This window comes from Peromyscus californicus, unplaced genomic scaffold (genome assembly GCF_007827085.1).
Source record: "Peromyscus californicus insignis strain IS unplaced genomic scaffold, ASM782708v3 Scaffold_16__1_contigs__length_79575227, whole genome shotgun sequence".
NCBI classification, from domain to species: domain Eukaryota; kingdom Metazoa; phylum Chordata; class Mammalia; order Rodentia; family Cricetidae; genus Peromyscus; species Peromyscus californicus.
The window spans coordinates 11,990,287-12,004,797 of record NW_026294458.1 but is presented as its reverse complement, the minus strand read 5'-3'; the positions used below and the strand labels follow the sequence as shown (position 1 = coordinate 12,004,797).

Genomic DNA, 14,511 nt, shown 5'->3' with positions numbered 1-14,511 from the left:
GGGGGTGGGGGGCGTAAAAAAGAAATGAAGCCCACAGTATAGAGGAAGGGAGGAGAACATTCTGGTGTGAGCAGGAAGTCACAAGAGAGATAAGGTAAACTGTGATTTGTGAGAACTGTAGAACCATGATTTTTCAAAACTGTAGAAGATGATGAGAAGGGATGGGGGGTGGGGGTGGGCGGGGGAACCAGTCAGAAATCTTCCCTGATGCCCAAATCCAAGTCTTTAGGACACAGAGACACTGAGTCCAGGCCCAGCCACACTTCAAACTCTAGAGGTCCGCAATAGAAGGAGTGGGAACAGAGCTAAGTCCCAATTCAAACCCATACCAGCTCCCAGGCCTCAGTGTTCCAGAAGGGTGGAATAGAGGGGGCAATGGGGCCCAAGTCAGTGACTTACGCTGTACGCATTGATAATCAGTTGGATAATATTTTTGGAGTCTCCATGCAGAATCTCCACAGTGGTGCCAGGTATCAGGGCTGTAAAATTCTTGAAAAACAAAACAAAACAAGAAAAGTAAGACCATTTTGCCTTCTGGGCTGGCTAATTTGATGTCACCTTGACACAGGCTAGAGTCATCAGAGAGGAGGGAGCCCCAGTTGAGCAAATGCCTCCATAAGACTGGACTGTAGGCAAGCCTGTAGGGCATTTTCTTAATTAGTGATTGATGGGGGAGGGCCCAGCCGATTGTGGGTGGTGGCATCCCTGGGGTGGTGGTCCTGGGTTCTATAAGAAAGGAGGCTGAGCAAGCCATGGGAAGCAAGCCAGTGAGCAGCACCCCTCCATGATCTCTGCATCAGCTCCAGCCTCTAGGTTCCTGCCATTTGAGTTCCTGTCCCGACTTCCTTCTGTGATAGACTACGGATGTGAAAGCGTAACCCACATACACCCTTTCCTCCATAACTTGCTTTCGACCACGGTGTTTCATCACAGCAACAGTCACCCTAACAAGACACCTTCCATCCGATCGGAGTCAACAGCGCGCTATGGACAAGAGTAAGGGCCAGCCTGTGTGCTCTGGCACTCTCCCTCACCACATGCTGGAGAAGGCGCCGTTGGGAGAGGCAAGAAAAAGTGGTGTGAGCACACTCAGTAGGCTGTGGAGGGGAGCGAAGCGCTGACAGTGAGCGAGCCGTTCATCCGGGAACTCCTGATTCTTTCATCATCACTGCTGGTAATCCCAGGCTCATTTTCAGATGACTCTGCCTGCTCTACAGGAGCACAGAGGGCCACTTCCCCAAGTGTCTGAGGGACAGTCTATCTTCTCAGTAGGTGCTAAGATACGCAGGGTGTCCTTCTAAGGACCTTTTGATACCCGTGTGTAGGTCCTGGGACAAAGTCCTTTGCCCAGCACAACTCCTAAGTGCTTCATTCACAATAGGACAGAGACCCCATCATTCTGTACAGGTCTTCCCATTCTGGGGAAGGAGACTGAAGCCAAGCAGGGTTTCTTTCCTTGTGAAACGATGCCCAATACAGCTCCTGCAACCAATCCTCCTAAAATGCTGTTTGTCGAGAACAACCTTTAACCCACGCACCGAACAAAATGTGTCTTCCCATTTCATCGTCTAAAATAGACTCAGGCTCAGGCAAGGTTCAGAATTCAGGAAGACATGGTAGTACTCATGACTGATAAGGCATGGAGCCTTTGAGACATAATTGAACAAAAGTTCTTTGGGGAATAATTAAGGGATTCCTGACAACATTCCCCTCACAACATACAGGGCATCAGGGGGGTGAGCTGGGTTTATACTTAGCTCACATGAGCTCTTGCACAGCCAAAGAGGTTTTGTGTGTGTGCGCACACGTGCACACATGCACACCCACACCTGAGAGCATCCATGTAGGGGCCAAAGATGAGATTAAGTGCCCTCCTCTATTACTCTACAAGGAGCTTCTGGGTGCAACGTGCAGCTTGCTGTGATTGCCGGGATGGTGGCCCAGGTGACACCTCGGGAAGAGACTTGTCGACTTGAACAAGCCCATTGCTCTCTGCCCTCGGTCCCTGACTGCTTTTTGGGAGAGTCACTGTCCCGGGCCACTCCTGGCCTCCCACCCTCTGCAGGAAGGCATACAGCTGGAATACCGAGTTAGCCATGCATGCTGCCTAACAACTCGGTTTCCTTTGTACAGAATTTCATTTCATGTTTTTCTTCTCGACTGGACTAGGCCCCTGTGAGTCCATCTGTCTTCTGAAAATGACAGCTCAGACTACTTTCTAGGTACTTCTCTGAATTAAATTAAATAACATAGTTTACACTCCTGGTGAAGACATTCATGGCCAGGTGAACATTCTAGAGTCCCCTTAGTCTCATTATCTCCAAGCACAGCTAGAAAGGACTAGAGTGTCCTCCTCCTTTGACCCTGCCCACTTCCACTCTGATCTCCAACTGGCTTTAGGACAGAATGAGTCCTGGACCAGGCCACCAGACCACCAGGCCCCTCCCGTCCTCAGGAGTACCTTGTAGAGCATGTAGTGGTTCTTCGTCACCGCAAAGATGAGGTTAATGTTGTTCTCCGCCAGCTTCTCCCCAAGCAAGGCAAGCGACGGATAGTCCTAAGGCCAAGGCAAAAGAGTCAAGACCACAACAGTTCCAACCGGCTGTGACACCTGCATGTGATCTGTGGGCATGCAGAACTTCTCCCTGAAAGCATCTTTCCCTTGGGTGCCCATTGGGCCCAGTTACCAAGCCATCAGTGGCTCCTGAACTAAGAGGTTACAGGAAGTGATGCTCATAAAAAGGCCCCTCTGGCGCTCACTCCCAAAGTGTGAGCGTGAGGTCTGGGGCGTCTCTAGGTATGATCTGTATCCTGCTTCATCCTTTCAGGAGGGATGGGGACCATGACAGCTCCAGGAAAATCAGCCCCACCTCCCACCATCTGCTGCCGGCACCTATTAACTTGCCTCCCTTCCCATGGCTATTTCTTGCCTTATTTTCCTTTTCCTACACCCAACGATCTGGCGGAGGTCCTGCTCATGGCTCAGAACAGAGAGCGAAGACCACTGCTCTCTGGAATTGGGCATTGATGCTGGGGAGCGGGGAAGGAGTGGGGGATCCAAATGAGGAGAAAGGAAGGACAAGAGGCAGTTTAACAAGGTTCTTAAGGATTTTAAGAGCTACTGGTGGGTACAAGGGTCACCAATGAGTGAGGTCCTATAGTTACAGGCTCTTTCTCCAAACTCTCTCACTCCTGGATAACATGGAAAGTTTGGATGGTCACCTTCTGAAGCTGGAGAAAATGGGCCTGTTCCAGAAAGAAAATTGGGAAGAACTCCCCTCTCTAGCCAGATATCAAAATGGATTTGAAGAAAAAGGTATATGCTTCTTGAAAAGCCTGAATAATGAATGTGGCAAGATCTCAGTAATTGCTGGGGCTGGGTGTCCTCTAACTTTATCCTAGTTGAGACCTCTTCAGGAAAGCAGGCTCCGCCTTGCCTTCAGACCACCTCTCCATGGGAACCGCTTGGCTCCCAGGTCACCTCTTCCTCCAGTGAAATAGCTCCCGTGAGGTACCCAATGGTGCAAATAAAGACAACCAGCTACAGAAATCCCTGATGAGAATGAGTTAACAAGGAGGTTCTAAAACCTAGTCAGAAAAGACAAAATAATGAATAGAACTGGATCGCCAGGATGTAGTAGAACATCAGCGAGCCCCGAGGGTCAAGGAAGCTTTCAGGGAAAGGGTGGGCCATGGGATTACAAGGAGAGGTAAGGGGAGCCCTCCCGGTCCTCACCATCTGGTTGGATGCCGTGTATTCATTGGCTTCATTCAGGTGACACTGGCCATCGTGTGGTTGAACCAGGCCGCCCAGTTTTCCATCCAGCGCGATGTGGGGCACGTCATCCGTCGTGAACACCAGCAAATGTAGTGCATCTTTTCGCCAACCGATCTTCTCCTGAGAGACAGAAGATGGAGGCTGTTACAGCCTTCCTGTACAAACCTGCCCCGACATCAGATGAGAAATCACCAAGCTCGGCCCACATAGGCCCATGGCGCCTCGACACCCATTCCAGCATCATCCTCTTCCCTCTGACTTCATCCGAAGGCTACATCTCTGGAAGATTTCCTGTCAGGCTCCAGAATACGTTTGTCCCCACCCCAATGCCTTCCTCACACACATTGGCTAAGACTGTATAAGATGATGGTTAAACACTGCAGGCCCTGTTAGGATCCGAGTGAAGCACCCGAATGGTCAAGAGATGGCTCTGCCTGTTGAGGATCTGGTAAGAACCGCCATCTATCCTGGTAGGTGTGAACGCTCCAGTCTTTCCTGAAATCACTTCAATGCCCAAAGTGCATCCGATGAGCTATTTCTCCCTTACGGTTTCACCACAGGGGATTATCTAGTCTGCGGACTGAGGCTCAGCTAAACACAGTGCACAGCAAGGGGAGGGCTCGGCTCATATATGGCCACTATAGCCACAACACTACACAAAAAGACTCAGGAATTATCATCAGCAACTGGAATACAAGGTCACCTTTTTACTACTGGTGAGAGGGCATCCCAAAATGTATTGTTGACTATAGGGAGGATTTAAACTCTGCCGAGAGTTAGCTATGCTACACATTAGATATGGAACTCATGGAGGTGGGATTCATCGACCTCGAAGGTGAAAAGCAATTGTCTTTCAATGGCAGATGAGGGGCTGAGTACCACCCTCTCTCCCTCATCATCATCTGAACAGCTACGGTGCTGTCTTACTCGCTTCAAAAGCAGCATGGGCACAAGAAAAACATATCACAAGATCAAACAAAACAAGGAAGAGAAGAAGAGATTCAACAGAGAGCCAGAGGAGATGGAAGGCCTGGAGATCTGGGGTGGACAAGAGCGGTCACCTACTGAGGAGTCAGTTTTGTAGCCAGGGAACTTTTGTCCAACAAGCGGCCACTCATCTCCTGTTGTGTGCCAGATCCCCTGGAAGGTCCCTGATCTACAAAGGCTTATTCCGGCTCTTTAAGGTACTCGGTTTAGATAAAAACAGCAGCTTCAACTTACTATGAGGGTATTAATGAAGGCAAACACTGGGTTAATGGAACCTGGGGAGGGGAGGAGGAGGAGGAGGAGGAGGAGGATGATGATGATGATGGGGAGGAGGAAGACAAGATGACTATGATGATGATGAGGAGAAGGACAGGATGATGATGATGGGGAGGAGAACAAGAGGATGAGGATGAAGATGATGGAAAAGAGGAGGACAAGAGAATGATGAGGAGGAGGAGGAGGGCTGAGGTGGAGAAAGGCCTTCCCAATGCAGATGAAACCCAAGCTGCTCTGGAAAGATGAGGGAGAACCCTTCAAGGAAATGGAAAGAAGAGATAGGGAGGGAGGTGGGAGAAAGGGAAACAGGCGTTCTTGGCGTTGGCAGGGAAACGGGCGTTCTAGGTGTTGGCAGAGAGACAGGAAAAGAGCACAGCAGAGAGACCCCCCCTCCCCATGCTGAGGAGCTGGAACCCCTCACAGATCTACCAGGACAATTAACCGTGGGATAGGAGCTGGGATGAGGCTTTTCTTGGTGGGACAGGAAGAAGCCATAGAGAAGCTGCCAGGATTCTGCGAGGTTCTGATTCCTGCTCTGCTGGTTTTCACCTTCTAAATGTGTATGTATGCACTTAAAAAGAGTGAATACCACGCTACATAAATTATCCCTCAATAAGCCAGACTTTGAAAAAGAACCAACCACTTTAAGAAATATTTATCTGTCAACTCAGCCATTCTATTTTACGAGACTCTACCCATAAAAGTACCATGAAATCATGCATAACCAGAAAGACACAGATATCCTAGGGTATGGGAATAGGGAGTAAACTGATAGTCCCTCCCTCGACGCTAGAAATTATGTACATAAAAGTCTGAAATTATGTGCAAACAGTGACAGCGGAAACAAGGAAGCAGATATTTGTGGTGGGATTATAAACCGCGTAAGAAACATAGAATTCTATTTTAAAAGAACAGGAGATATTGAAAAAAAAATGCCATAATGTGCTTGGAGTCGGATTATGGGTAATCTTTTCTTCTCCTTCCCATTATTTTTCAAACTATAAGCACTACGTTTGCAAGACTGATCTTTGAATGCTGTTATTTGCTTGTTCTGGCTCCTTTTTCCTCTGACAGCTTCTCTGTGGAGCCAGACAGATTGGGGGGGGGGGGGTGAGGTTAGCAAGGAGACAGGACAACACGGAACTTGAATGCTTGAAGATGGGCATTTGACAACTGCTGCTTCTTCTAGTTACCTGTGTAACCCTGACCAATTTATTTGTCACCTCAAAAGCTTTTGTCCCTTGTCTGTGTAACAGGCAGGGTACTTCCCTTTTATTGAACATGTCTACGATTCCATCAGCCCTTGCTACAACCCCCGTGAAGCTGGCCAGACGTCATCATCTCATAGTTCAGCAAATGGATGAACTGACCAGTTCACTCTACCATCAAGGCAGACTGAGATGGCCCGTGTCTCACCCACAAAGCTAAATCACCCAATCATACAGGGAGAGGAAGCTGTGTGCACACAGTGAAGGAGATAACTCAGAAAAGAGCCCAGTATACCGCAGCGTTTAATCTATGACTGCTAGATCCAAAACTCAACGTTTGCTGGAAAGAAAGCATCTGGAGTAGGCACCGCTCCACGAATAACAATGTCTATTTCCTCTTATATGGGCTACTGATCACTAACGGTGTGAACAGCCTTGGCCCAGAGGTCAGGTCACAGGAATGGGTCAGAACACAGATGACTTACCCACCCAGGCTGTCAGCTTGCAGATTTCACATGAAGACTGAGGAGTATTTCTATTCGAAATAAATTGCCTGCTGTCTGGTTGCCCATAGGGTTGTTTTATAAAGACTTTTATAAAGAATTATGATTTATATTCCACATTTAAAACAAGGAACAACGCTGGGCAGGGGGATTTTACTCCTCATTGTAAAGGAAGTCACTTGACTATGATACAGAGCATCCAGGTGAGCCAAAGTCTAATATCTTTGGAAGAGACAAATCTAAGTCCAAGTCTCCACTTTACTCCAACTGTGGAGCCCTGTGGGAGTCCCTCGTTTCTCTCAACCATTTTCTCTTGGAAAATGGAACTGAGCCTGCTTGGCATGGCTGTTGCTGGGTCTTTCTACACAGTTATGTGCTTGGCACATAAAGGAAACTAATGAGACTCAAAATTACTATTCAAGGGACAGGATTAACCAGTTTACATTCCTCCTCTTTTACTACTTGGTAATAAGGCCACAAAACTGTTACAGAGACTATTATTTCATAGCAAGTGGTTAAAAAATCCTGCATCAACTAAGAATCTGCTGCATGCATGTTAAAATGGGCAAAGTTAAGTTGGTTGTGTGGCACACACCTGTAATCCCAGCACTTAGGGTGCAGAGGCAGGATCATGAGTCTCAGGCCAGCCTGGGCTAAGTGAATGTGAGATCATGCTGAACTACATGGTGAGACTCTGCACAGTGGTTTAAGACAGAAATGTGGCCAGAGGCTCGGGTGTTTGAACACTGGGTCCCTATTTGGTGGTACTGTTTGGAGAGGTTCTAGAACTCTGAGGAGGTGTAGCCCTCCTAGGAGTATATTACAGGGGGAAGGCTTTGAGGGTGTTTAGAGCTTCTCCCCACTTTCAGGGCACTCTCAGCTTCCTGGGTGACAAGATGTGAACACCCAGCTTCCTGTTTGGGCTGCCTGCTGCCATGCCTCCCTGGCCACAACGGACTCTCTCTCTCTCTCTGGACCCGTAAGCCAATGTCAACTCTTCTACAGGTTGCCTTTAGTCATGGTGTTCTGTCACAGTGACAGAAAAGTAACCAATATATCTGGTCCCAAAACAAACAAAAGACCACAAATGCTGACGAAAATCTGTAGAAACCAGACTCTTCACAAAACTGATGTTGGAATTATAAAACGTTACAAATAATTTGGAAAAGCACTGATAAGTTTATTAACAAATTAAATATGATAAGACCAGCTAACCCACTCCAGGTATTAACCCAAAAGAAACAGAAGCCTATGTCCATTTTAAAAGAAAAAAAAAAAAAAGATAAGAATGCTAACATCCATAGAGCTTTCTGGGAATAGACAAAAACTAGAAATAACCCAAATCCATCAGCAGGTGAATAAAAAGATAGATAACTGTGCAATGCTAAGCCACGAAGGGAATGAGTAGATATATTTACCAGCGAGGAGGAATCTCGGAATAACGGTACAGAGCCTAACAGACCAGGCTAAAAAGAGTAATGTACGGTATATATAAAATCTTTGCAAATAGATCTTATGTGCAGTGACAGCTGATTCGTGGTTGCCTAGGGGAGATTCAGGAAAGAGAAATGATGGGGACACAAACTCACAGGTATAAATGACATGTTCATTAGCTTATTGACTGTGCTGGGGGCCATGCCTGCCAAAGCACCCACGTGGAGGGCAGAGGATAATCTGTGGGAGTCGGTTCTCTCCTTCCAGCATCTAAGTGAGACCTCGGATCAAACTCAGGCTGTCAGGGTTGGTGCAGACACCTCTACTGGATGAACTATCTCACCAGCCTGATGTTATCTTAGATTTGACGATGGTGTCTTCAGTATATATGCATGTCTTTTTTTTTTTTCTCAAATGGGGCCAGATATGGTGGAACATATGTGTAATCCTAGCACTCAGGAGGCAGAGGCAGGAGGATTCCAAGTTTGAAGTCAGTCTGGGGTACCTGTATGAGAGTGTTTCAAAAACAAAATAAAAAGTGTGCTAGACTATATACTCTCAATGTATGGTTTATGTATGTTAACTCTACTTCAACATAGTTATTTTAAAATATATAATATAAAATAAAAAGTAGTTTAAAAGAGAGATAATTTTAAAGAAGGCTTGTTTTGCTCAGAGTGTAGTTTACATACACCGCATTCCAAGGACATGCCAATGGCCGGGCGTGGACCAGGAATGTCACACATCAACACTTTTCCTTGGCGTCCACGGCATGCTTGAAGCTAGGTGCTGGTAGATCTGGGTCCAGCCCCACATCTGCTTCATCTTACCCGTGAGACCTTGAGCGAGGTACTGAATTTTTGACAATAGCAGCTTGCTCATCTATAAGGGAAAGATGATAACTACTGATAAAACACAGCTGTCGAAAGGATTAAACAAAATGACACACGGGCACCCAGCCCTGTACCTGCAATGTGGTAAATAGGCAGTAATTGGTACTCATTGCCAGCCACCGCTATTTCCACGGAGCCAAAAACTCCCACCCATGTTTCTAACTCAGAAGTCCACCCCCCACCCCCACCCCACCCCCGTCTCTTCAGGAGTAGAGCACGGCATGTGATGTTTATCTCCTTTTGGCTTATTTACATTTCCTAATTTTTATGTTGAATGTTTTCTTTATTAAAAAGATTGTCTAAAGGGTCTGCCTTGTAGCTAAACCTTTCTGTATGTCTGAGTAAAATCAACATGTAAACAAAACTGATGTCATTAAACAGATCGAGGTCAGCCCTCGGATGAAAATGTCAAGGGTGGGCGGAGCGGAAGCGCACTGGACTCTGGCAAGAAACCCAGCACCCGGGCCAGGACTGCGGCTCGCTTGGCTTCTGTTAGTTAGATCTGTATCTAATTCACGGCCTGCCCTCTTTCAATTTTCAACCTCTCAGTCCACATTCAATTTAGGTGACCTCTTTTGTCACTTGAGAGGACTCCTCCTCACCTGTCTCTACAATGTGCCGCAGCTCCAGAAGTGTTCAGCCAGTATCCTCTTCTCCATCCTAAACCTCAAGCTTCCTGCCCTCTGCTCTGATCTCACTGTCCCCAAGGAAGGCGGGCTCCTCCCTCCTTGAGAAAACACAGCCCCGTAAATCCCACCCTCTCTGGAAAATGTCCCATCAGTCAGTCCTTCCCTAGTTCCTTCCCACGTGCTTAAAAATATACTCGTAGCCCAGTGATCATAACCCTTCCGTGACCCCCACTTCTCCACTGGCCTCTCATGCCTCATCTCTCTTAAATATTGCCTCTGTTCCCTCACTCAGTTCCCCATAATCTGACCTCTCTCAGCCGTCCATAAAAAGGAGAAGTAGGGATGGAGAGTGGGGGACCAGCCCTTCCCAGTCTAAGAAAATAAACAAAAGCTGGCTATGCCCCAAGGCGCAGACGGACTTGCTGGCTTATTCATCTCCAACAGCTGGCCCCAGAGAGCCCGAGGCCTGGGAGAAAAGACTGGGGAGCAGGGGGCTTGGTTTCTGTATTTTGAGGACACAGGTCTCTGGCCTGTAGGGCAATCTGGTTTCTTGAGGATGGAAGGAGTCACTCAGTGGCTACAATGTCTGACAAAGGAAAGTGGTCCCTCAAACAACCAAGAATAGCTTCTACCCTCCTGTTCCTAGCTCTCCTCAGGGACACCACCACCACCACCCCCAGCCCCCAAGAGTAAAGTAGCTGCATAGGCAACCAGTGGGAGGCATGGAGAGATTTGCTAGACACCAGTTCAAAGCAAGCTGTGCTTGGTAAATAAAATTAGTGTGTTTGGGAGAGGTCATGGTCATGGTGGCCAGTCAGGGCTTAGAAGGTGAGCTGATGAGATCTGTAGAAGACAGGTTCAAGTCAGCCAGTGCAAGTCCAAACCACCAGGGAGTGACCGCGCAGAGAAGTCACTTAGAGGCTAGGGATGTCGCTCAGTGGCAGAGCACCAGCCTAGCACACATGTGGCCCTGGGTTCAATCCAAAGTACTGAGGAGGGGTAGGGAGAAAGGAAAGAGGGGAGGAAGAGGGAAGGGAACTGGGGGAGAAACACAGCCTCTCTCTTTTTGGGGAGGGTGTATTTTTTAGAGACAGGGTCTCAGTATGTAACCCTGGCTGTCCTAGAACTCACTATGTAGACCAGGCTGGCCTTGAACTCACAGAGATTGGCCTGCCTCTGCCTCCTGAGTGCTGGGATTAAAGGTGTGTGCCACTACACTTGAGAAAAACAGTTTCTATGGGCTGGGGAAATAGTACAGTGGTAGAGCACACGCCTAATGGGCCCAGGCCCTGGGTTCAATTCCAAGTACAAAACAAATACAACAGTTAAGACAGCACATGCCCAAGGCTCTCCAGGCCCATTTTGTATTAAGTTATTCACATACAGGGACCGTCCAGAGGATGGCAAGTCAGAGGGGGCATACTCGAGGGTGTGTATTTGCTGAAATACATAAAGAACCCCAGTGCGTCTCGGCCAGCCTCTCTCTGCTGTAGAAATCTTTTCTCTGGCATTTGCCCACACCCACTCACTGCCTCATCAGGCAGCTGCTCTGGCACCAAACAGCAATCCTTGTTAGAAATCCTTCCCTATCAGAAACCCTGGGACTGCAAGTGGCTTCCTCATGGCTACTCATGCGTCCTCTCCAGCTAGAAAGACTCTTCCCCTCTCTATGAGAGGTAAAGTCAGTTAACACACTTGTCACAGTATCTCCCCTTAGAGGACACTGTTGCCAGGTTCAGGACCATCCACCCACCCATCTCTGCTCTCTATCAACATTTTTAAAAACTTTTTATTTTACATGTATGTGTATCTGCCTGGAGGGATGCATGTGTACCTCAAGCATGCAGTACCTGCATAGGTCAGAAGAGGGAGTCAGATCCCCTGGAACTAGAGTTACAGACAGCAGTGAGCTTCCATGTGGGCCAGGAGCGGAACCTGGGTCCTCTCCAAGGGCAGGAAGCTTTTAACCCCTGGGCCATCTCTGTAGCCCCTCTATACATTTGAAACACCAGAGGCAGTCCACTGGATGTGTTATGACCCACACAGAGGGAAGGAAGACTGGGACAGAGACCTGCAGACCTCTGGCCCTGAGTACATGGCCTGTGTCAGATGCATTTTCCAATGGGCTCACAGTAAACCCAAGGCTCCCCAGATCCATTCTGTACTACTTATCTACATACAAGGACCACACAGACAGAGCATGGCAAAGTCAGAGGGGCAGACTAGGAAGTCCTGTGGAGAATTTGGAGAGGGACTGGGAATCTGAGAGAAGGCCATGTGCCTCCTGTCTTAGGAAGCAGGTGGGGGTGCCTGCCTCTGTGATGATATAATGTGTACCCTAATAAACTTGCTGAAAGATCAGAGAAGCAGAGCAAGCCACAGCCAACCTCACCTCGCCAACTCCTCAGCCAATCCCATTTCCTCAGCCTGAAAGCCTCTGAGTCCTCACCCAAAAGGATCTCAGCTGAACTGCCATAGTTCCTATCTCCTCACGCCTTATATACCTTTCTCTGCCTAGCCATCACTTCCTGGGATTAAAGGTTTGTGTGCTTCCCAGTACTGGGATTAAAGGTGTGTGCCACCACTGCCTGGCTCTGTTTCCAGTGTGGCCTTGAACTCACAGAGCTCTAGAAGGATCTCTGCCTCCCGTGTGATGAGATTAAGGGCGTGTGCCACCACTGCCTGACCTCTACGTCTAATCTAGTGGCTGGCTCTGTCCTCTGATCCTCAAGCAAGTTTATTAGGGTACACAATATATCACTACATACCTCTATGTTGGTTAGCTCACTGCCCTGGCTCACTTGCGCAGACACAACACAACACTCTCTCTGGAAAGGTGCTCAAATGTGGTCCCAGAACAGAGAGGCCCATCAGCTTCAGTGAGGACAGAACTACCCGGCTTTCTGATCTCAAGATCATTCCTCCAACCATGAAGAGGTCCTTAAGTCAGAAGACAACACTGCCCCATAGCCCTAGCTATCACTTTAGAATCATGCTCCCCAAACTTCCCCTCTGCTAAAAAAGATCCATTCTGCAAATGGCAGTGTCTTATCATGGCTAGGAACAGAATTGGTGGGTCTGAGGCATCTTCAAAACTAGGGCAAGTAAGGAAGAACTCAAAGCATGCCCCATTTTACAGACAGGGAAGCTGAGGACCAGCTCCATCAGTTTGCTGACCTTAGGACCACCCAGTGGAAATCCCAAGCACTGTCAGTCACAGGCCAACTGTGTCTGATAAAAAGGAAAGTCACAGAGTACAGCCATTTTATTTGCTCCCACAGGATTGTGGGTAATCATGATGGTGCCTTAGGCCGGGACTGTGCTCTCTTTGGAAGCTCAACCCTCCCACTTCTCTGTGCTTGTGTGATTTCAAAGACAGCACAGGCTCTAATGTCAAGGTTAAGTACATTTAAGGCATGCACAAGGATCCATCCGCCGGTTCCGGCTCTGACATTTCTACCTATGGAAATTTAGGGACCTTATTCAACTTTATTAGGCTTGACGCTGTGGGAGACAGTACAACCACTTTCAAGGGAAAGAGTGAAATGAACCTGTGGAACTTGGTGCAGTCTGGAGCAAGTAAAAGGCCCAAGTCAGCCTTTGGGGGAGGAAGGCTGTCATTCACCGTTGGGTCCTAAGACGCCAGTATGTCCAGCTGCACCTTAGACACTTGTTCTTGAAGTGTCTTCCAAGTAGAGTTAAGTTCACAGAGGCAGATCTGAGGCCACCTCAGCCTCGAACCCCTCACAATACCTCCTGTGCACACAGTAAGTACTCAACAAACTTTCAGATTATCAACAGAACACTGTATATTTCCAGAAGGGGCTGAGAGGAAGAGGGAACAGGTGCTGGGGAGGAGGGAGGGAGGGAGGGAGGGAAGAGAGGGGGGTGACCTGTTTGGACAGTGACAGATTCCACAGCAGATCCAAACTTGAGGACCAAAGAGTCTTAATTCCAACATGGCCCACGGGGAAATCAAGCTTTCATTATGGGATCGGCTTCCCGAATGAGCAACCACACTGACATTCGGGCTTGTTTCCATCACTCTGTAGCAATAAACAAGCTCTCCTTAGGAGTTTGTTTTTCCTGCTTCTAACCATACTTTGTAATGAAATATACTTGAGGAAAAAAATCTGCTCTGTGGTTACATTTCATGAGGCCACAGTGTAGAATTTCTTTCCTTGGGGAAAGGAGCTGCCTGTGACTCAGGGTCTAAACATTCACCTCAAGTCCAAACCCCCGCAAAGAGCACAGGAGGGTGTCTCTGGTGCAGGGTGGGAGCAGGGCTGAAGCTGGGCTGAAGGCACTGTAGAATGTAGAACGTTGAGCCCCACATATTTTCCATTTGGGGGATCAAGGATACAGCTCAGTGGTAGCTCCCTTGCCTGAGCAATCAAGACCCTTGGTTTGATTTCCAGCACTACATAAAATAAATGAATGAAGCATTTGTTTTTGTAGAAGAAATACCAATAGGCAAATATCAATGATAGATAAATAGCAATAATTTCATATGGGTCAGTGGAATGCTTATATATAGGATGTTTAATTTACCCTCAATTAGATTCCCCAACTCAAATAAAATAGTAGCTGGGCATGGTAGTACGTGCCTTTAATGCCAGTGCTTGGGCTGTGAGTTAAGAGATCAGTCTGATCTACATAGTGAGGTCCAGGCCAGCCTGGTCTACATAGTGAGTTCCAGGCCAACTAGGGAAACTTATCTTTAAAACAACAACAACAAAACAAAACAAAACAAAACAAAACAAAAAACCACCACCACACACACATACAAAACCCTGAGCATAG

The 14,511-nt window shown here is 47.7% G+C and overlaps 1 protein-coding gene across 2 annotated transcripts in view; it reads right to left on the bottom strand.

The window, feature by feature from the left end:
* The window catches only part of Itgb5 (integrin subunit beta 5), a 116,550-nt gene that overhangs the window by 46,899 nt on the left and 55,140 nt on the right, over positions 1-14,511 (bottom strand). For both annotated transcript variants that reach the window (XM_052740391.1, XM_052740390.1), the window contains exons 6-8: positions 3,737-3,898; positions 2,462-2,557; positions 400-489 (exon numbers count right to left, since the gene is read on the bottom strand). In XM_052740391.1, coding sequence (XP_052596351.1) covers positions 400-489; positions 2,462-2,557; positions 3,737-3,898 — 348 coding nt within the window. The remainder of the gene's footprint in view (positions 1-399; positions 490-2,461; positions 2,558-3,736; positions 3,899-14,511) is intronic.